Raw genomic sequence first — 20,939 nt, 5'->3', positions numbered from 1 at the left:
ATGACAAAGCAAAACATATTTTTTTTTTACATTTTGGCAAATTTATTAACAATAAAAAACTGAAATATGACATTTACATAAATATTCAGACCCTTTACTCAGTACTTTGTTGAAGCCCTTTTGGCAGCGATTACAGCCTTGAGCTTTGTCAACATGAATATAAAAATCTCCCAACACAAAGATTTTTAGCAAAGTTCTCAAGGACAATAGACAATAGTTCAGAGAGATCCGTAAAGCCAGTGTTCCATTACTTTGGTGGCCTATACAGGGTTATAGCCAGCCCTGCTGGCTGACATTTAAACAGTATAGCATGATGCTAAAAAGACCCAAAGTCGCCGAATGAAATCTCCTCACAGCTGAGAGCATTAGCAAAAAGAGGCTGTCCCTCCCACCCTTTTCTGATAGAGTATGAAAAGCTTCAGCCCGGGGGGGAGGGGCTTCAATAAGAGCAGCTCCACAGTCTGAAGACAGCCATGTTTAGTGAGAAACATGCCATCAACATGAACACTTAAGTAAATGTGATATTCCCATTAAAAAAATATATATATAAAAAATATGAATAAATTAAATCGCTGCCAAAGGTGCATCAACAAAGTACTGAATAAAAGGGTCAGAATACTTATGTAAATGTGATATTTCAGCAAAAATGAATAAGGCTGTAAAGTAACAAATTGTGTAAAAAGACAATGACAAAGCAAAACAGGTTTTTAGAAATGTTTGTAAATGTATAAAAAAACTGAAGTATTACATTTACATAAGTATTCAGACCCTTATTTCAGTACTTTGTTGATGCACCTCTGGCAGCGATTACAATCTCGAGTCTTCTTGGGTATGACGCTAAAAGCTTGGCACACCTGTATTTGGGGAGTTTCTTCTATTCTTCTCAGCAGATCCTCTCAAGCTCTGTCTGGTTGGATGGGAGCGTCGCAGCACAGCTATTTTCAGGTCTCTCCAGAGATGTTCGATGGGGTTCAAGTCTGGGCTCTGGCTGAGCCACATTTAGAGACTTGTTTCGAAGGCACTCCTGCGTTGTCTTGGCTGTGTGCTTAGGGTCGTTGTCCTGTTGGAAGGTGAACCTTCGCCCCCAGTCTGATGTCCTGAGCACTCTCGAGCAGATTACGAGCTAAATAACTTGTATGCTCTCTTCGAGGCAAGCAACACTGAAGCATGCATGAGAGCATCAGCTGTTCCGGATGACTGTGTGATCACGCTCTCCGTAGCCGATGTGAGCATGACCTTTAAACAGGTCAACATTCACAAGGCCGCAGGGCCAGACGGATTAACAGGACGTGTACTCCGAGCATGCGCTGACCAACTGGCAAGTGTCTTCACTGACATTTTCAACCTGTCCCCGACTGTCTAATACCAACATGTTTCAAGCAGACCACCATAGTCCCTGTGCCCAAGAACAGCAAGGTAACCTGCCTAAATGATTACCGACCCGTAGCACTCACATCGGTAGCCATGAAGTGCTTTGAAAGGCTGGTCATGGCTCACATCAATACCATTATCCCTGAAACCCTAGACCCACTCCAATTTGCATAGCGCCCAACAGATCCACAGATGATGCAATCTCTATTGCACGCCACACTGCCCTTTCCCACGTGGACAATAGGAACGCCTACGTGAGAATGCTATTCATTGACTACAGCTCAGTGTTCAACACCATAGTACCCTCAAAGCTCAACCCTAAGATAAGGACCCAGGGACTAAACACCTCCCTCTGCAACTGAATCCTGGACTTCCTGACGGCCTGCCCCCAGGTGGTGAGGGTAGGTACCAACACATCTGCCGCACTGATCCTCAACACTGGAGCTCCCCAGGGGTGCGTGCTCAGTCCCCTCCTGTACTCCCTGTTCACCCACGACTGCAGGCAGGACTCCAACACCATCATTAAGTTTGCAGACCTAACAACAGTGGTAGGCCTGATCACCGACATTGACGAGACAGCCTATAGGGAGGAGGTCAGAGACCTGGCCGGGTGGTGCCAGAAAAACAACCTCTCCCCCAACGTAACCAAGACAAAAGGAGATGATTGTGGACTACAGGAAAAGGAGGACCGAGCACGCCCCCATTCTCTTCGACGGGGCTGTAGTGGAGCAGGTTGAGAGTGTCAAGTTCCTTGGAGTCCACATCACCAACAAACTAGAATGGTCCAAACACACCAAGACAGTCGTGAAGAGGGCATGACAATGCCTATTTCCCCCCAGGAGACTGAAGAGATTTGGCATGGGTTCCCAGATCCTCAAAAAGTTCTACAGCTGCACCATCGAGAGCATCCTGACTGGTTGCATCACCACCTGGTATAGCAACTGTTTGGCATCTGACCGCAAGACGCTACAGAGGGTAGTGTGTATGGCCCAGTACGTCACTGGGGCCAAGATTCCTGACATCCAGAACCTCTATACCAGGCGGTGTCAGAGGAAGGCCCAAAACATTGCCAAAGACTCCAGCCACCCTAGTCATAGACTGTTCTCTCTGCTACCACACGGCAAGTGGTACCGGAGCGCCAAGTCTACGTCCAAAAGGCTTCTTAACAGCATCTACCCCCAAGTCATAAGACTCCTGAACAGCTAATCATTGTCCCTCCCCCACCCCCATTTTTACGCTGCTGCTACTCTCTGTTTATTATCAATGCAGTCACTTTACCTCTACCTACATGTACACATTACCTCAATTACCTCGACTAACCAGTGCCCCCACACATTGACTCTGTATCGGTACCCCCTGTATATAGCCTCACTACAGTTATTTTATTGTTGCTCCTTAATTATTATAATTAATTTTTTTACTTCAGTTTATTTTAGTAAATACTTAACACTTTTTTGTCTTAAAACGTCTTTGTTGGTTAAGGGCTTGTAAGTAATAATTTCACTTGTTGTATTCGGCGCATGTGACAAATAACATTTTATAAATCAAGGATTTCTCTGTTCTTTGTTCATCTTTCCCTCGATCCTGACTAGTCTCCCAGCCCTGCCGTTGAAAAACATCCCCACAGCATGATGCTGCCACCAGCATACTTAACCTGGAACCATCCCTACGGTGTCCTCCAGACGTGAAGCTTGGCATTCAAGCAAAAGAGTTCAATCTTGGTTTCATCAGACCAGAGAATCTTGTTTCTCATGGTCTGAGATGCCTTTAGGTGCCTTTTGGCAAACTCCAAACGGGCTGTCATGTGCCTTTTACTGAGGAGTGGCTTCAGTCTGGCCACTCTACCATAAAGGCCTAATTGGTGGAGTGCCGCAGAGATGGTTGTCCTTCTGGAAGGTTCTCCCATCTCCACAGAGGAACTCTGGAGCTCTGTCAGAGTGGCCAGCGGGTTCTTGGTCACCTCCCTGACCAAAGCCATTCTCCCCAAATTGTTCAGTTTGGCCGAGCGGCCAGGTCTAGGAATTGTCTTGGTGGTTCCAAACTTCTTCCATTTAAGAATGATGGAGGCTACTGTGTTCTTGGGGACCTTCAAGGCTGCAGACATTTTTTGGTACCCTTCCCTAGATCGGTGCCTCGACACAATCCTGTCTCGGAGCTCTACGGACAATTCCTTCGACCTCATTGCTTGGTTTTTGCTCTGACATGCACTGTCAACTGTGGGACCTTATATAGACAGCTGTGTGCCATTCCAAATCTTATCCAATCATTTGAATTTACCACAGGTGGACTCCAATCAAGTTGTAAAAACATCTCAAGAATAATCAATGGACTCAGGATGCACCGGAGCTAAATTGAGTCTCATAGCAAAGGGTCTGAATATTTACGGAAATAAGTTATTTGAAAATAATTCTAAAAACCTGTTTTTGCTTTGTCTTTATTGGGTATTGTGTTTCGTTTTTTTATTTAATCCATTTTAGAATAAGGCTGTAACGTAACAAAATGTGGAAAAGTGAAGGGGTCTGAATGCTTTCCGAATGCACTTTAAGTACTTCTGTACACCTTTTCTAATCATATACTGTCCATACTGTCTATACACACCATCATATACACATATTCCGGACTCTGACATTGTTCGTTCTGATATTTTTAAATTCATGTCTTAACATTTTTGGGATTTGACTGTATTGTCAGGTATTACTGCACTTTTGGAGCTAGAAACATAAGACATTTGCTACACCTGCGTAAACGTCTGCAAAATATGTATACGTGACCAATACAATTTTATTTGATAACATTAACAAATATGGTCAGACTAGCTACATTATCTATATTGATATTATGTCCCAGTGGGAACTAGGAGCTTCCGATAACTCCGACACCATGTGAACGCAGCATATGTATACTCAAAATCAGTCAAACCTCTCTCAAATTTCTGGAGAAACCAATCAGCGGCTGAAAAGTGTCAAGATACATGCTGCGTTCACATGCTAGTCGGAACTAGGAAACTCAAATGTCTGACTTGCTAACTAGTTGTAGACAGTTATATAATTTCAGAGTTACGACTAGCACGTGAACGTGGCAATAGACAAGTGTGATGATGGCTAATGCTGCGTTCAAAACAACTGGGAACCCAGAAGTGGAAAATCTCCAACTTCAGTGCATTCAAAACAAATGGGAACTCTGAAAAAAACGATTTGAACAGTCATCCAAGTCGGAATTCCAACAGTGGAACTCGGGCCTCTTTCTAAGAGGTCTGACTTTCTGACCTAAAGATCACTGACGTAATGATTTGACCTCGTATTTTTACATTTTACATTTTAGTCATTTAGCAGACGCTCTTATCCAGAGCAACTTACAGTAGTGAATAAATACATTTCATACATTTTTTCCCCACGTACTGGTCCCCCGTGGGAATCGACCCCCTAAAACCCTGGCGTTGCAAACACCATGCTCTACCAACTGAGCCACACGGGACCACAGAGTTCCCAGTTGTTTTGGGAATTACCACCATAGGCTGTTGTGACTGGCATGCAGGAAAAGTGGTGCCAAATATCATATCGCATGCTTGTAACTTATGGTGCCTTCATGACAACTGGGAACTCTGGAGAAAAAAAACAAGGTTGAATCATGAAGTCAGTGATCTTTAGGTTGGAAATTCGGGCCTCTTTGCCGACTTGGAATTCCGAGTTGGATGACCGTTTAAAATGTATTTTCACAGTCTGAGCCACGCTCTGAGTATCCAGTTGTCTTGAAAGCTCTTTAGTTGAGGTTTCCCAGATCCCAGTTGTTTTGAACTCAGTATTAGTAGCTAGGACTCTTGGTGCTTACAAGACAACTGGGAACTAAGAAAGAAACTAGGTCAAATCATGATGTCAGTCATCTTTAAAGGAAACAACTCACCCAGAGGCGGCGCTCCTAGTGGCCGGAGACTTTAATGCAGGGAAACTTAAATCAGTTTTTCCAAATTTCCATCAACATGTAAAATGTGTAACCAGAGGGAAAAAAATTCTAGATCACCTGTACTCCACACACAGAGACGCGTACAAAGCTCTCCCTCCATTTGGTAAATCCGACCACAACTTGATCCTCCTGATTCCTGCTTACAAGCTAAAAATGAAAGCAGGAAGCACCAGTGACTCGGTCTATAAAAAAGTGGTCAGATGAAGCAGATGCTAAACTACAGGACTGTTTTGCGATCACAGACTGGAACATGTTCCAGGATTCTTCCGATGGCATTGCAGAGTACACCACATCAGTCACTGGCTTTATCAATAAGTGCATCGATGACATCGTCCCCACAGTGACTGTACGTACATACCCCAACCAGAAGCCATGGATTTCAGGCAACATTCGCACTGAGCTCAAGGGCAGAGCTGCCGCTTTTAAGGTGCGGGACTCTAACCCGGAAGCTTACAAGAAATCCTGCTATGCCCTGCGACGAACCATCAAACAGGCAAAGCGTCAATACAGGGCTAAGATTGAATCATACTACACCGGCTCCGACGCTCGTCTCATGTGGCAAAGCTTGCAAAATTGTCAAAGACCTCAGCCACCCCAGTCATAGACTGTGCTCCCTACTACCGCATGGCAAGCGGTACCGGAGTGCCAAGTCTAGGACAAAAAGGCTTCTCAACAGTTTTTACCCCCAAGCCATAAGTCTCCTGAACAGGTAATCACATGGCTACCCGGACTATTTGCATTGTATGCCCCCCCCACCCCTTCTTTTTACGCTGCTGCTACACTCTGTTTATCATATGCATAGTCACTTTAACTATACATTCATGTTCATACTACCTCAATTGGGCCGACCAACCAGTGCTCCCGCAAATTGGCTAACCGGGCTGTCTGCATTGTGTCCCGCCACCCACCAACCCCTCTTTTACGCTACTGCTACTCTCTGTTCATCATATATGCATAGTGACTTTAACCATATCTACATGCACATACTACCTCAATCAGCCTGACTAACCAGTGTCTGTATGTAGCTTCGCTACTGTATATAGCCTGTCTTTTTACTGTTGTTTTATTTCTTTGCTTACCCATTGTTCACCTAATACCTTTTTTGCACTATTGGTTAGAGCCTGTAAGTAAGTATTTCACTGTAAGGTCTACACCTGTCGTATTCGGCGCACGTGACAAATAAACTTCGATTTGATCTTCAGGGTGGAAAGTCAGAACTTCAGAAAGATGTTCCGAGGATGACCTTAAAAATGATTTCTCCCAGTCTGAACTCGTATTTTTACGAGTTCCCTGTTGTCTTCTATGAACATACAGAGCATCTGACAGTAATAGACAATCACACACAAGTCGACGTGTCCATTTGCTGAAAGTCAATATGCATGTTCACAAAGCAATGTCTCACTCGTCAATTTACCCGGAACATAATGAAATGGGAACAGATTATTTAAATACAAATTAATTGAAGCTGATTTCCTGGTGTTTTTAGTCTTATGTCCAACAATGAAAACAAAATGTTTTTTTGGGGGGGGCAAATAAAACCACCCGCAGGCCGCCAGTTGGGGAACCCTGGCCTAGTGGGAAGCTAGCAAGCTTTCTAACAAGCTAACAGTCTAGCTTGCTGCCGTCGAGTTTCTGTTGCACAGGAAGTGTAAGGACTAAGGTAACTCAATGAAATGCAGCTAACTCGTTTCTTACCTCCCATTTCCTTTAGATCGTATTTTATTTCATTATGACAGAACAAGTTGTCCGTTAAACGCTAACCTTGCTATGTTATTTGTTTCCTATCAGGATATCATGGTGCTTTCAAGACAACTGGTAACTCGAGAGAGAAAGAGAGAGCGAGAGAAAAAAGAGGTCAAAATCTGACATCGTTTATATTCAGGTCGGAATGTCGGAGCTCTAGAAAGATGTTCGCGTTTCCGACTTGGAATTCCAAGTTGGATGACCGTTCAAAAATATTTTTCCCAGTCTGACTTCGTATTTTTACGAGTTGTCAGTTGTCTTCTAGGAACATACAGAGCGTCTATTTGTGTTCCTAGGTTGTCTAAAACACACTGAAGTCGGAGATTTCCGAGTTCCGGTTTGTTTTGAACGCGGCATCTGACTGGCGACCTGTCTGTCCATTTGCTTAAAGTCTATACATATGTCCACAAAGCAATGTGTCCTACTAGTCAATTTACCTGGACTTTGTATTAGAGTCCTTCTGAAACAACTTATTAAATCGTCTAGAAAGCAAAACATGTATATGTTGCTAGTTTGCTACTGTACTCTAGAAACCATCTAGTGTCGACTTGTTGAACCAAATAAACAACAGGTGTGGAGCTTAACGAGACGTTACTTACGGGCCCTTCCCAACAATGCAGAGAACCCCAAAAAACAAATAGAAAAATATCTAATAACAAGGAATAAAAACACAATCATGAGTAACGATAACTTGGCTATATACACGGGGTACGTTATTCAAACTCCCGATAATAACATATAGTTAACTAGGTTGGTGTTACCCAGCAGTTTACACATCTGTGTGATATTACTAGTTAATTCTCTAACAAGCCCCGATTTGACACGCTAAGACTGTCTAGCTTGCTGCTGACTAGTTTCTGTTGCAAAGGAAGTGTTAAGGACTAAGGTAACTTAATGAAATGTAACTGCATTCTTACCTCCTATTTCCTTTAGATTTTTCTCTCTCATTATGACGGAACAAGTTATCCGTTAAACTAACTTCGCTATGTATTTGTTTCCCATCAGGATATCAAGAGAACTGTAAAACCACAACAACAAAAGTTTCCGATTTGGGAGACCGTTCAAAAGGATTTTTCCCAGTTGGGACTCTTTTTCTCTGAGTTCCCAGTTGTTTTGAACGCGATATATGAGAGAGCTTTTCCTTTCTATCACTCTCCAGCCAGCTGTAAAGTCACTGAAGTTATACCTGACATTTTTGTGATGGAAAAACACGTCACGTCCTGGCTGGCTGCACAGGTGTGCCATTGAGAGGCCTACTAAACCAGTGTCCTTAGATTTCTATAATAAAAAAGATACAGACCAAATACATGTTTTTATTTTTCCACACATTTATTGGTTCAGCACAGGCTTCAGAAACAGTGCATTACAATGAAGTTGAACACTAATAAATAACCTTTTATTCCAAAGGATTTTCCTTTCAGTCAGAAGATTGGCAACAATGTCAAAGGAGAATGTCTTGGGAACGGCTGGGGAAAAATAGAACAGGCATATCCTATAGGAATGGGTACTTGCATTGCAGTTTTCCCACTTAGAGGTGTTACAAACAGAAAAGGTAAACGTCATCAAGTTATCCCACCAAAGTAAAATGAACACAAATCTTTTCAGAGTAGAAGAGTGGTTCTAGCAGCAGACAGGGTAGTTAAGGTAAACTTAGTATGGGCCTATTCATAGGTTGTGGAATGCTCACAAAGTTGAAGATAATAATGAAACGTATATAAACAAATCAGCTCGCTTGGACGTGGAAGAAGCAAGTAGGTCTGTTATGTGCAATCTATTTCTATCTGCATCTATGAATGTTTAGTCCTGAATGCCACTGATGTAGGCTAAAGCAGAAACAGACCGACAGTGCAGGTACCAAACGTTTGATCCCACTGACAAAACAGTATCAATGGGACACACTACTCAAGAGGAAATGGGATGGAAAAACATGTTAAACAGCAGTACATGACACATAGAAGCACCATCCAAGGCTAGGAAAGGTTTTCAGTCAACTTCTGATGTGGTTTTACAGTGAATTGTAAAAATACATGACACACAGAAGCAACATCAAGGGAGTGGGGCAGGGGAGAAAGAGCTATTCGGTCTCTGCCACAGCTCTTAAAAGCCTCTACAGGATCGGTGTCCCTATACTGGGACAGTTGAGCTAACATGCGCTAATGTGATTAGCATGACAGTTGTAAGTAAAAGCAAACTTTCCAGGACATAGACATGTCTTATATGGGCAGAACACTTTCATTAATGTTGATCTAACTGCACTGTCCAATTTACAGTAGCTATTACAGTGAAATAATACCATGCTATTGTTTGAGGAGAGTTCACAGTTATGTACTTGAAAATGTATCAATAAACCAATTAGGCACATTTGGGTAGACTTGATACAACATTTTGAACAGTAATACAATGTTTCATTGGATCAGTCTAAATCTGTGCACATACACTGCTGCCATCTAGTGGACAAAATCTAAATTGCACCTAGACTCCTAAGTCATATAATGGCCTGGCTCTTGCATTTCAAAGATGGAATAAAACAATTTTGAAAAAGCATGTTTTTTTCTTCTTTGTATTATCTTTTACCAGATCTAATGTATTATATTCTCCTACATTAATTTCACATTTCCACAAACTTCAAAGTGTTTCCTTTCAAATGATATCAAGCATATGCATATCCTTGCTTTATGTCCTGAGCTACAGGCAGTTAGATTTGGGTATGTCATTTTAGGCGAAAATGTGAAAAAAAGGGTCCGATCCTTAAGAGGAGATGGACACTGTCTTCCAACGTCTGATGTGGTTATACAGTGAATTGTGCAACCAGACAGGGCAGAGGAAAATAAAAAGTGAAGAACCAGTACAACCGTGTGTGTTGTGCAAATATGAATTATTTCTCCCTTCTTGTGGTTTTAACTGTTTCATTTGGCTTTTTTTTCCTTTTTTTTTTCTTTGGGTATAAAATCACATTACTGTTTACGTTTTTAAGTGCAAAAATTCTATAACATCTAAATATATACTATTTTCTAGCGAAACTTGGAAGTACAATAACGCAAGACCAACTATTTTCAAATAAATGAGGCTTCATCACCACATTCGTAATCTCAGTGATCCATCGTCAAATAGGGGAACCCCTTTTTTTGGTCATACAGAAACATTAATAAGCCAGTGGAATGATGACTGTGATTTGATAGTCAGTGGTCCCCATATAAGTAGCTTGGTCAATAAATATCCACTTATACTAACTTATTAGTTACTTTATAATTTTTTTTTTTTTTTTTTTACTTTCTATGCAGAGTAGAGTTGAATATGAACACACATTCTTAGTGCCTGTTTGTTGGACTACATGAACAGAGTGTGTGAGAGCTCCTTTGAGAGCTGTAGTATTGTTGACCCTCTACTCCGACCCATATCCCTTTACCCCTACTCTGTGCCACATGGAGTAGAATGAAGCTTCCCACAGAGAATGATCTAGGGTCAGTTATACATGCTTCCTTCCTAAAGAAAGGTTGGGAATTGGTGGGAGGCTGAAATCTGATCCTAGATAAGAGCAACTTCCTACTGCATGATACACAAAGTGCGCCCTCTCTCTCCCTCTACTTCTTGGCTTTGCCCTGGGCTGCCACGGCCTCCATAGCCTTCCTGACGGTCTCCTCATCCCCCAGGAACTGCATGGGTTTGACGGGCTTCAGGTTCTTGTCCAGCTCGTACAGGATGGGGATGCCTGTGGGCAGGTTCAGCTCCATGATTGCCTCCTCTGACATACCTGCAGGGGGCAGCACAGAGCAGAACGTGATTGACAACATGCTGTAAATCATGTAAATTAAAATATAATGACAAAAGAAAGTGTATACAACAAAAAATAAGGAGCACACAGATGGACACTTACACAGGAGGGTTGAGGTGCAACATATTTCAGTGTGCGATTTTTTTCAATATCATACAATCGATATGTGCTGATTAGAATGTGTAACACCTCAGGCCTGAAAATACGATACTACCACAGGTACTTCCTAGAAACTTCCTAGAAACCAATCACGGTTCTCCAATTCCACTCCAGGGGATAATTGGTGTGTTCAGGCTTTTGTTTCAGCCCAGCACTAACACACCTGATTTGACTAATTGTGACCATGAACAGTTTGATTTAAAAACTGGTGTTCATTTTCCAAAAAGATGCATTAGTACTAGGCTGTAACAAAAACCTGCACACCAGCTCTCCAGAGCCAAGAGGTTAGAGATATTCACTGTTCTAAGCAGTTCCCACTACCTACCCTCGAGGTGCTTGACAATGCCCCTGAGGCTGTTGCCGTGGGCAGCAATGAGAACCCTCTTGCCCTGTTTGATCTGGGGAACAATCTCGTCGTTCCAGTAGGGCAGTGCCCGGGCGATGGTATCCTTCAGGCTCTCACAGGACGGAAGCTGCTCCTCCGACAGGTCGCCATAACGACGGTCCTAAAGAAAATATAGTAGGTCAACAAACAAACAAATGCCTAACAGCAACCTGGGCCTAAAGCCTCATACAATCATATTGCTTTCAATTAAATCACATTTATAAAGCTCTTTTTTTACATCAGCAGTGGTCATTTTAGGCTTTATTTTACACACGCAGCCCAATTATAATCTTTTACCCAATTATTGACAGAAGAGCTGATATGATTGGTCAAAAGACCAATTACACTGAAGAAAATTATAAAACAACATGTAAAGTGGTCACATATTTAATGAGCTAAAATAAAAGATACCAGAACATTTCTATACGCACAAAAAGCTTATTTCTCTCAAATCCTGGACACAAATCTGTGCCCCTGCCCAGTCATGTGAAATCCATTGATTAGGGCCTAATTTATTTATCTCAATTGAATGACTTCCTTATATGACCTGTAACTCAGTAAAATTGTTGAAAGTGTTGCATTTATATTTTTGTTCAGTATAGTAAAAAAAAAATATCAGAATTGGGCTGCCTGTGTAAACGCAGCCAAAGTGATTTTACAGTAACCCGGCCTAGACACCAAAGAGCAAGCAAAAGGCACATTGGCTCAGAAGAACTCCCTAAAATAAATACATCTTTGTTTATTCCCTAGAGAAGTAAGAAACGTTCAACTGTCCAGTGCTTTCAGTTCTATGTACAGTCGTGGCCAAAAGTTTTGAGAATGACACAAATATTAATTTTCACAAAGTTTGCTGCTTCAGTGTCTTTAGATATTTTTGTCAGATGTTACTATGGAATACTGAAGTATAATTACAAGCATTTCATAAGTGTCAAAGGCTTTTATTGACAATTACATGAAGTTGATGCAAAGAGTCAATATTTGCAGTGTTGACCCTTCTTTTTCAAGACCTCTGCAATCCACCCTGGCATGCTGTCAATTAACTTCTGGGCCACATCCTGACTGATGGCAGCCCATTCTTGCATAATCAATGCTTGGAGTTTGTCAGAATTTGTGGGTTTTTGTTTGTCCACCCGCCTCTTGAGGATTGACCACAAATTCTCAATGGGATTAAGGTCTGGGGAGTTTCCTGGCCATGGACCCAAAATATCGATATTTTGTCCCCCGAGCCACTTAGTTATCACTTTTGCCTTATGGCAATGTGCTCCATCATGCTGGAAAAGGCATTGTTCGTCACCAAACTGTTCCTGGATGGTTGGGAGAAGTTGCTCTCGGAGGATGTGTTGGTACCATTCTTTATTCATGGCTGTGTTCTTAGGCAAAATTGTGAGTGAGCCCACTCCCTTGGCTGAGAAGCAACCCCACACATGAATGGTCTCAGGATGCTTTACTGTTGGCATAACACAGGACTGATGGTAGCGCTCACCTTGTCTTCTCCGGACAAGCTTTTTTCCGGATGCCCCAAACAATCGGAAAGGAGATTCATCAGAGAAAATTACTTTACCCCAGTCCTCAGCAGTCCAATCCCTGTACCTTTTGCAGAATATCAGTCTGTCCCTGATGTTTTTCCTGGAGAGAAGTGGCTTCTTTGCTGCCCTTCTTGGCACCAGGCCATCCTCCAAAAGTCTTCGCCTCACTGTGCGTGCAGATGCACTCACACCTACCTGCTGCCATTCCTGAGCAAGCTCTGTACTGGTGGTGCCCCGATCCCGCAGCTGAATCAATTTTAGGAGACGGTCCTGGCGCTTGCTGGACTTTCTTGGGCGCCCTGAAGCCTTCTTCACAACAATTGAACCGCTCTCCTTGAAGTTCTTGATGATCCGATAAATGGTTGATTTAGGTGCAATCTTACTGGCAGCAATATCCTTGCCTGTGAAGCCCTTTTTGTGCAAAGAAATGATGACGGCATGCGTTTCCTTGCAGGTAACCATGGCTGACAGAGGAAGAACAATTATTCCAAGCACCACCCTCCCTTTGAAGCTTCCAGTCTGTTATTCGAACTCAATCAGCATGACAGAGTGATCTCCAGCCTTGTCCTCGTCAACCCTCACACCTGTGTTAACGAGATAATCACTGACATGATGTCAGCTGGTCCTTTTGTGGCAGGGCTGAAATGCAGGGGAAATGTTTTTGGGGGATTCAGTTCATTTGCATGGCAAAGAGGGTCTTTGCAATTAATTGCAATTCAGCTGATCACTCTTCATAACATTCTGGAGTATATGCAAATTGCCATCATACAAACTGAGGCAGCAGACTTTGAAAATTTATATTTGTGTCATTCTCAAAACCTTTGGCCACGACTATATACATTGAATAAGTCAGACAAATGATTTGCATTATCCAAATGTTTAGCCTATGAAGATCAGTTGGCCAATGCACCTGTACTCTCTATCTCTGATAGTCCTATGTGGCAATTTAACACATCACAACCACTAACCCCTGTCAATACAGATGACGCATTCACCAATCGATTCTGATCTCAGCTTAACTTTGAACTTTACCGTCTTACATCACACTCCTCTGAAATACATTAACTCAGAGAGTTGAAACACAACACCAAAAGACCCTGTTCTATATAAGAGCACCATGAATTAAAAAAAATACTTCAAACATGTATGCATGTATGACCAGGCGAGGCAGAAGCCATTTTGTTTTAATGGTCAGGAGGACTAACCACCAGTATGCTTGAGGAAATGCTGCCCCTGTAGATTGTATCCAGTCCTGATCATAGCAACTTAATTTAAAGATCATTACTTCAATCAAATCGATGATTACAGTTCAACAATAAGTGCTAAGATGGAACGAAATCCTGCACACAACAGCAGCTCTCCCGGACTGGAGTTGGCCCTCCCTGCCCTTCCCTGGCCTGTGGTCTTCCCATGGGACCTGGTGGTGCAGACAGAGGGCACAGACACATAGGATGTATCCCAAATGGCACTCTATTCCATATAGTGTGCACTACTCCTCTAGTTAAAAGTAGTGCACTATATAGAAAATAGGGTGTCATTTGGGAGACACCCATAACCTAAAACACTCTCCTCAGCATAACACACAGCCCATACTAGCCTCTACTGCTGCCCCTCTGTTTAGTCACGGTAATTAGGCTTCTCCACGCTCTGATGCTGCTGATGGTCATTAGTAGCCTACCAAACTTTAACTGTCTGGTACTCAGCACTCTATTGTCCCTCTAATCACTCTGACATCAATGCAAATGTAATCAAATCTAATCAAACACTTCATGAGAGCCCATGAGCTCATGTTGGGCAACATTTCTATAGGCTATGCAATTGCATGACAAAAAAAGAGTTTTGATGGCCTCTATTAAAAAGAAGAGGATCCCATCAGCTTTCTATAGGCTAGGCCTACTATATTTATTTATTTATCAACTTTCCTGATATTAGGCACACTGCTTTGCAACAGGAGTACAGCCTACTTGGCTGGCCTGAAAATGAACTATGGGGAAAGCGTCCTCCATACACTATTTAAGTGCATAGATTTTTTTTTTGTTGGTCCATTCTAAATAAAAACGAATATCACACATATATTATTTAGTATATGTAAAGACAAAACTAAAAATTAAGAATAGTCTGATGGGTGGCAATATTAGCCTATCACTTGTGAATGATGCCCAGCTTGTACATTAAGGCAAGAAACAGCACATAGCTCTTTTTTTGCTACTTTTTCAAATCAGTTGCACACCTCATGTGGCCTAGCCCATAGGCCTATATGTTTTGATACGGTTTGTACCACAACTAAAGTGGCCAAATAACTTCTTAAAATGAAGCACATTAATCCACTATATAACCGGTGAAAAGCCTAACTGGCATACATAGGCTGCGTGTGAGTTTCAAGTTCGGGGAAGATAATTGTCACCATAAAAATGCACCTTTATAATAAAGCATTACATGCGTAATCACATTTGCAGTCACTTTCAATAAGAGTTTTTTCCCGCTAATTGATTGCATTTTGGAACATTCTCGCTTTTGCGCATATGTGAAAAAAATATCCTAATAGTTTATCAAAATGTTAAAATAAACGATCATCCTCATTGCTTTAAATGTTTTTTTGATGCGAGTTGTATTCATTTGGGATCTATCATATCCCACAACTGTCCCAGACCATGTTTTGAATATTTATTTAATGGCACAGAAGGACAAGTTGACCAAAAGAATAGGACAACTTTTGTACTATGGGGGATATTATATTGACACAGGCTAGTGTTTTGGCTGTTTGTTAGGCCTACTCCGCTTGTTGGCTGATAAAAGTAGGATAAATGTGGACAGTTCTAACATCTTCAATATGCACCTCAGAATTCCATAAGAGTGACGCGAGCAGTTGCGGCCCTGATGTGTCGGTCTTCATTCACTTGTAGCCTACTTCTTAGATGAAATGCCTGTGAGAAGGACCCAATCACGGGACGGGCATTGGCTATATCTGAAAGAACCGTGCTTTAAAAAGTTTTGGCCACCAAAGGCATGGATTTTTATATGGGGCATTTCAGTCACACAAGGGGGATGCCGCCGGTAAATTCAAGGCCTGGTGAGAATATTATCAAGTTCTTGTCAAATTGTGAATGAGAGACTGATAAAGTGTGTGCAGCTTGTGACTTTTTTCAAATCATCATTAGAGTCCCATCATGCAGCCTTAGAATGTATTAAACATCAAAACATATAGCCCAACATTTGTATCACAACTAAAGTTGCATAAATATCTCTAAATGAAGCATATAGAAGGACCAGTTTCTTTGTTAACAGCTCAACACAGAATAGCTGCATGTGCTCACTTCCTTTGAAATCGTTTGGAGAAAATATCCTTTCTATTTTATTATGCTATGTTCAATTGTATTCTTCATACTATAAAATAATGCCACAGAATTCTAAGCAAATCTTGTCTGCTAAATGAACTAGTGTAGCCCACAGGCATATGGCATAGCCAGATCAGGGCCTAACATAAGGACAACTCAGAGTATGCTATTCTGTTCTTCTGAAAAAGACTACATTTTCTTCATATCATGTTTATTTAGACCTGTCTAAAATAAATAATGGATTTATTGTGAAGGTGTAGGCTATATTAAATCGCTTTTTTAGACTTTTAAAAATGTATATGTTCCAAAGGTCTTCATCAGTGGCTTGTAGGCTATTTGTGGAAGCCAGGAGATGCTAAATATGTTTATGCTAATTAAACAGTAAATTACTGTGAGACAGGCAGTTATTTGCTTGACAATCACCGCCACAGCCCTAAACAAGACTGCCACTATAGGCTCTTCCCAATGTGAGTGAGCCTAAAGACAGATGCATGAATTATGTTGATGTCTGATGCCATATCAGGTCAATTCTCCCCCATGTTAGTGAGTGTGTCCCTCACCTTGCTGATGATGGTGTAGAAGTCGTGGTCCGGATCCATAGTGGGAGGAGGGATATCGAAGCTCCGCCTCCAGATCTTCACCTGAGCCTCTCCGTGCTTGGCGGCAGTCTCCGACTTGTTTAATCCTGTCAGGCCCCCGTAGTGGCGCTCGTTGAGGCGCCAGGTCCGGTGGACAGGAAGCCACATCTGGTCAATGCTGTCCAGACACAGCCACAGAGTGCGGATGGCCCTCTTTAGGACTGAGGTGTAGCACAGGTCAAACTCATAGCCAGCATCTGAGGAAGAGAAAGGATGTGTTCAGGGTTTGATTCAGGTTGATTTTGGTGGGTGGTTGGACAGCTATGTAAGCTACTGTATATGCAAGCAACATCTCTGGTCAAATTCAAATCAAATCATCAGGGTTACTAGAAGCCTAAGTTTTGGGCCAAATATGTCTAAACTTGAGTCAGAAAGCCAGATATTTCCCTAACCAACACACTGAGTAAGGTTTGATTTCATTCATTGCATGAAGCAGCACGTCTAGAACGTCATGTTCACATCCTTTGGAAGAGCTGTGACGTCAAAAGCAGTGGAGGCAGGATCTCCGTTGCTCATTCGTCCATAGTAAAAGGAGGCTGAACTAATAGGCGGAGCCCCACCATAGATAGCAATACCACAAAACAAGAAATGGGTTAGTTATAAAAGTCACACCCAAGTCATTTCCTAGTTCAAGTCTAGGTCGAAAATATAAGATTGTCATCTTCAACCTAGACTTGAACCAGGAAGTAGCTGGGACTTTCATAGGGTATGGAATGAGGGCATGGTCGAGGTGGAAACAAGGGGTACAGACACAACCGTGGTAAACTTGATTTGACAGTCGCTGGACATTTGGACCTTCAAACCTCAATAGCTTGTAAACGGTTTGAGCTACAGACCTCAAGTTAGGCTCTTTATGAAGGAAGAAAGGTGTACAACATTGCACATGTCTAGCTTCCAGATTCCAATCAGAGCATCACAATATCATGCCAAGGTTGTAGGCAGGCTGCCACAAGGTCTATGCAACTAGTTAGGGACCATCAAAAAAGTGCATGATCACAATATTAAAATTCTGAACACATCACCTAGAAACTTCAAACTGTTCAGAAGGGATGGACACATGCTGCACATCCTTTGTCCTCCTCACAAAATGTTTTTTATATTTTTTATATTAAAATAAGACAGTATCTAACCACATTTCCACAATCTCTCAAGATGAAAGAATCATATTTCTCCACTCCTGTCCCCGAGTCTAAATTTTGCCTACATTTGGTGCATAATTTTATTGCAACAAATGCTTAAATTCTGCAGGAGTTAATATTAAGGCTATGTGAGAGGTTATAGACCTACAGTCAGTGTCCAGATTTCAGTTTACATTTAACCCATCTGAACAGTAAACTATTGACTTGACTTACGCCTACTTAAAGTCCACATCTTGTGCCTGTCGAATTTGTATTGCCCCTCACAATCACACATAACTGGCACTTTTTCTGCCAGTTCCCAAAGGCATGTAAATTGGAGTGTAGGCTATTTGGCGTGAGTGTACAGTTAAGCCCTAAAGTTTAGGCTTATGCTCTAATGCCAGAAAGGTTATTATTTCAGGCTAAATGTAGCCTATAAATAACAGTAATTATACATGTATAGGTTTTTATTTCATTATTTTAGGCTAAATGTTTTTTTAACTAGGCAAGTCAGTTAAGAACAAATTATTTACAATGTGTAGCCTATAAATAACAAGAATGAAACATTTATAGGTTTTTATTTCATTATTTTAGGCTACATGTAGCCTAGAAATAACAATAAATATAAATGTATGGATTTTTAGGTGTTTTATATTTATTCAACCCGCACACCACCCACCTGCCCCTCATCTACACAATATTGAATGACCCTTAACGGATAGGCTACGTCGGGGACTGCGGGTTGTGAGTCAACCCGCGCATCACTAATGCATAATAATGTTAAGACCGAGCATCAAGATTTTAATAAAACTCTCCCTACAGAAGACGCCTTCGTCCAACGACTCGTGTGTAGCGTAATGGAACGTAGTGTCACGTTCAAGGGATTGCATAGGACGTGCAGCAGACTGCCTACATCGTTGCTGTGAGATGATTTAAAAGCTCGGTCGAAATCGGGAGGAAATAAAATAAAAGCATTTTTTCCCTCCATAAAGACCCTACCAGCCTGAGGTCTGTAGCGCAAACCGTTCACGGGCAATTGAGGTTTGAAGGTCCGGCGAATATCGAACAATCAAACCAACTTCACCACGGTGGGGAACAGCCACCAAAACACCTCCATCCTATGTCAAAATCGACGAGGTCATCACGTGACACTGCTGGTATTGGTAACAAGTGTTTTCACAACTACAATTTCTATAGTGAATAGACATCAAATAAGATAGTTAAGCTTCCTTCAGGCAGCAAAATGGCCAACTGGGCTGGCACTACAGGCTTCCAAAATACTGTAGGGCTAGCAGCTGCGACAGATACTTCAAATAGATTATGAAAATGTACAATCAAAGTCAATGTCTTTAGTGAGGAAACATTGTGTTTGTGTCTGATATAAAGTCAGTAGCTAGCTGGTCAAATAAAAAAGAACAAGATTCCACCTTTCAGGGCCTGTCCTCCTCTCCTCGCCTCCCGTTCTCCAGTCTCACTCAGATCAGCGTCAAACCAGCCGCAGAATCGATTATCCTGGTTCCAGTTGCTCTCTCCGTGGCGGATCAACACCAGCTTGTAGGCGGCCATAACTGATATATTCGTTTGCGTTGATTAAGCTCCGAAAATTAGGAATAAACGGCACTGTTCAAACGGAAAAAACAGCAACAGAATGGATGGACATGGACAGATATCTCTGACGCTAGCAGATACGAGTGATGCGATTGGTTTTTTTTCTCGCTCTTTGTTTTACAGCAGTCTAATAGGATCCCCCTGCGGTACTTCCTGCATATTCCTAGACCAATGAAATAGAGGACAATTTCTACATCGTTACAACACTGTATATATACATAATGACATTTGTAATGTCTTTATTCTTTTGGAACTTCGGTGAGTGTAATGTTTACTGTTCATTTTTATAGTTTATTTCACTTTTGTATATTATCTACCTCACTTGCTTTGGCAATGTTAACATATGTTTCCCATGTCAATAAAGTCCCATTACCTCCAATATGGTTTTTATGACCTTCATAGGGAACACTTGAGGGAGTTATTTTACACTGGCCCGGGTTGAACCGCGCAAAAAAACACTCACGACATCGGCTAAAGCGGAAGGGAGGAGCGCCCTTCTCAAATCTGCGCCGCTTGGTCATTTTGTCAACAAGCAGCATACAGCATCTCGTTTCCATAAAATAAATGTTTGAATTTTCTAACTATTTTTCATTGGGACGGCAGGTAAAGCATTTTTATCAAAAGCAATGACTTTTTATGGAAAACACAGAACCCTACTAATTAGCCTACTACACGTGATTAATTACGTCACTTTTGTTTTGAGCGGGGCAGCCGGTTTATGCCCAGGAGGAAGCCCGATTCCTAATCGAATGCAAAACACGCTTTTACGGGCGCCCGTTCGAGATTAATCGAACCCCCTCGTTGTAGGTTGGATATTAGTTACCGCTGGTTCATTTAGCCATTATCGGGGAAATTAATGTGAAAAGAAAGTGGTTTTGGGAGAAACGCCGAAAATAAGGTCTGTTTAACACAGCGTAAGGAAATATATGCCTACATTTTGTTCTGAGTTAATATCAGTCAGTTAAGATGACCTTTATGACGCCTTTATGTGCGTGTTTCAATGACACGGCTAGGGGCTGTTCTTAGTATGACGCAACACGCAGGGGCGAAAATCTGATATCCACTTTGGAGGGGACAATTACATTACATTTTCTCAAGAGCAATTCCTGAGGGGGACACCAAAAGTAGTGCTGTAACACATAGCCTACATTGTAATATGGTAAATGTATATTGAGGAACCAAAGAAATAAGGTGTTTGCCATACTCCTAACTACCGGTACCCAAAACTACACAACTAATCACAACAGCAATACCATTGCCTTTAACAAATCTTAGTTCAGTCACCAGTTTAAGTTGAGAGTGGGGGTATCCATGGCATTTTCCA

The 20,939-nt window shown here is 41.8% G+C and overlaps 2 protein-coding genes across 7 annotated transcripts in view; both read right to left on the bottom strand.

The window, feature by feature from the left end:
* The window catches only part of LOC106589757 (uncharacterized), a 50,614-nt gene extending 42,368 nt beyond the window's left edge, over positions 1-8,246 (bottom strand). For 3 of the 6 annotated variants that reach the window (XM_082970547.1, XM_082970545.1, XM_014180081.3), the window contains exon 1: positions 7,027-7,983. The gene's annotated coding sequence lies outside the window, so the exon portion shown is untranslated. The other 3 variants (XM_082970546.1, XM_082970544.1, XM_014180080.3) reach the window with 2 other exon arrangements.
* A 136-nt stretch (positions 8,247-8,382) lies between these two features.
* Positions 8,383-19,736, bottom strand: LOC106589759 (phosphoglycerate mutase 1). Its single transcript, XM_014180086.3, has 4 exons — positions 19,435-19,736; positions 16,812-17,086; positions 11,331-11,511; positions 8,383-10,825 (listed from the first exon to the last, which is right to left on the bottom strand). The coding sequence occupies exons 1-4, from the start codon at positions 19,571-19,573 to the stop codon at positions 10,656-10,658; spliced, it is 765 nt and encodes a 254-aa protein (XP_014035561.1). The 5' UTR covers positions 19,574-19,736; the 3' UTR covers positions 8,383-10,655.
* Positions 19,737-20,939: the final 1,203 nt, after the last annotated feature.

The sequence above is a fragment of the Salmo salar genome, chromosome 28, assembly GCF_965601325.2.
Source record: "Salmo salar chromosome 28, fSalSal1, whole genome shotgun sequence".
NCBI lineage: Eukaryota > Metazoa > Chordata > Actinopteri > Salmoniformes > Salmonidae > Salmo > Salmo salar.
Note: the sequence above shows the minus strand (reverse complement) of the source record. Positions and strands in the feature narration are given on the sequence as shown.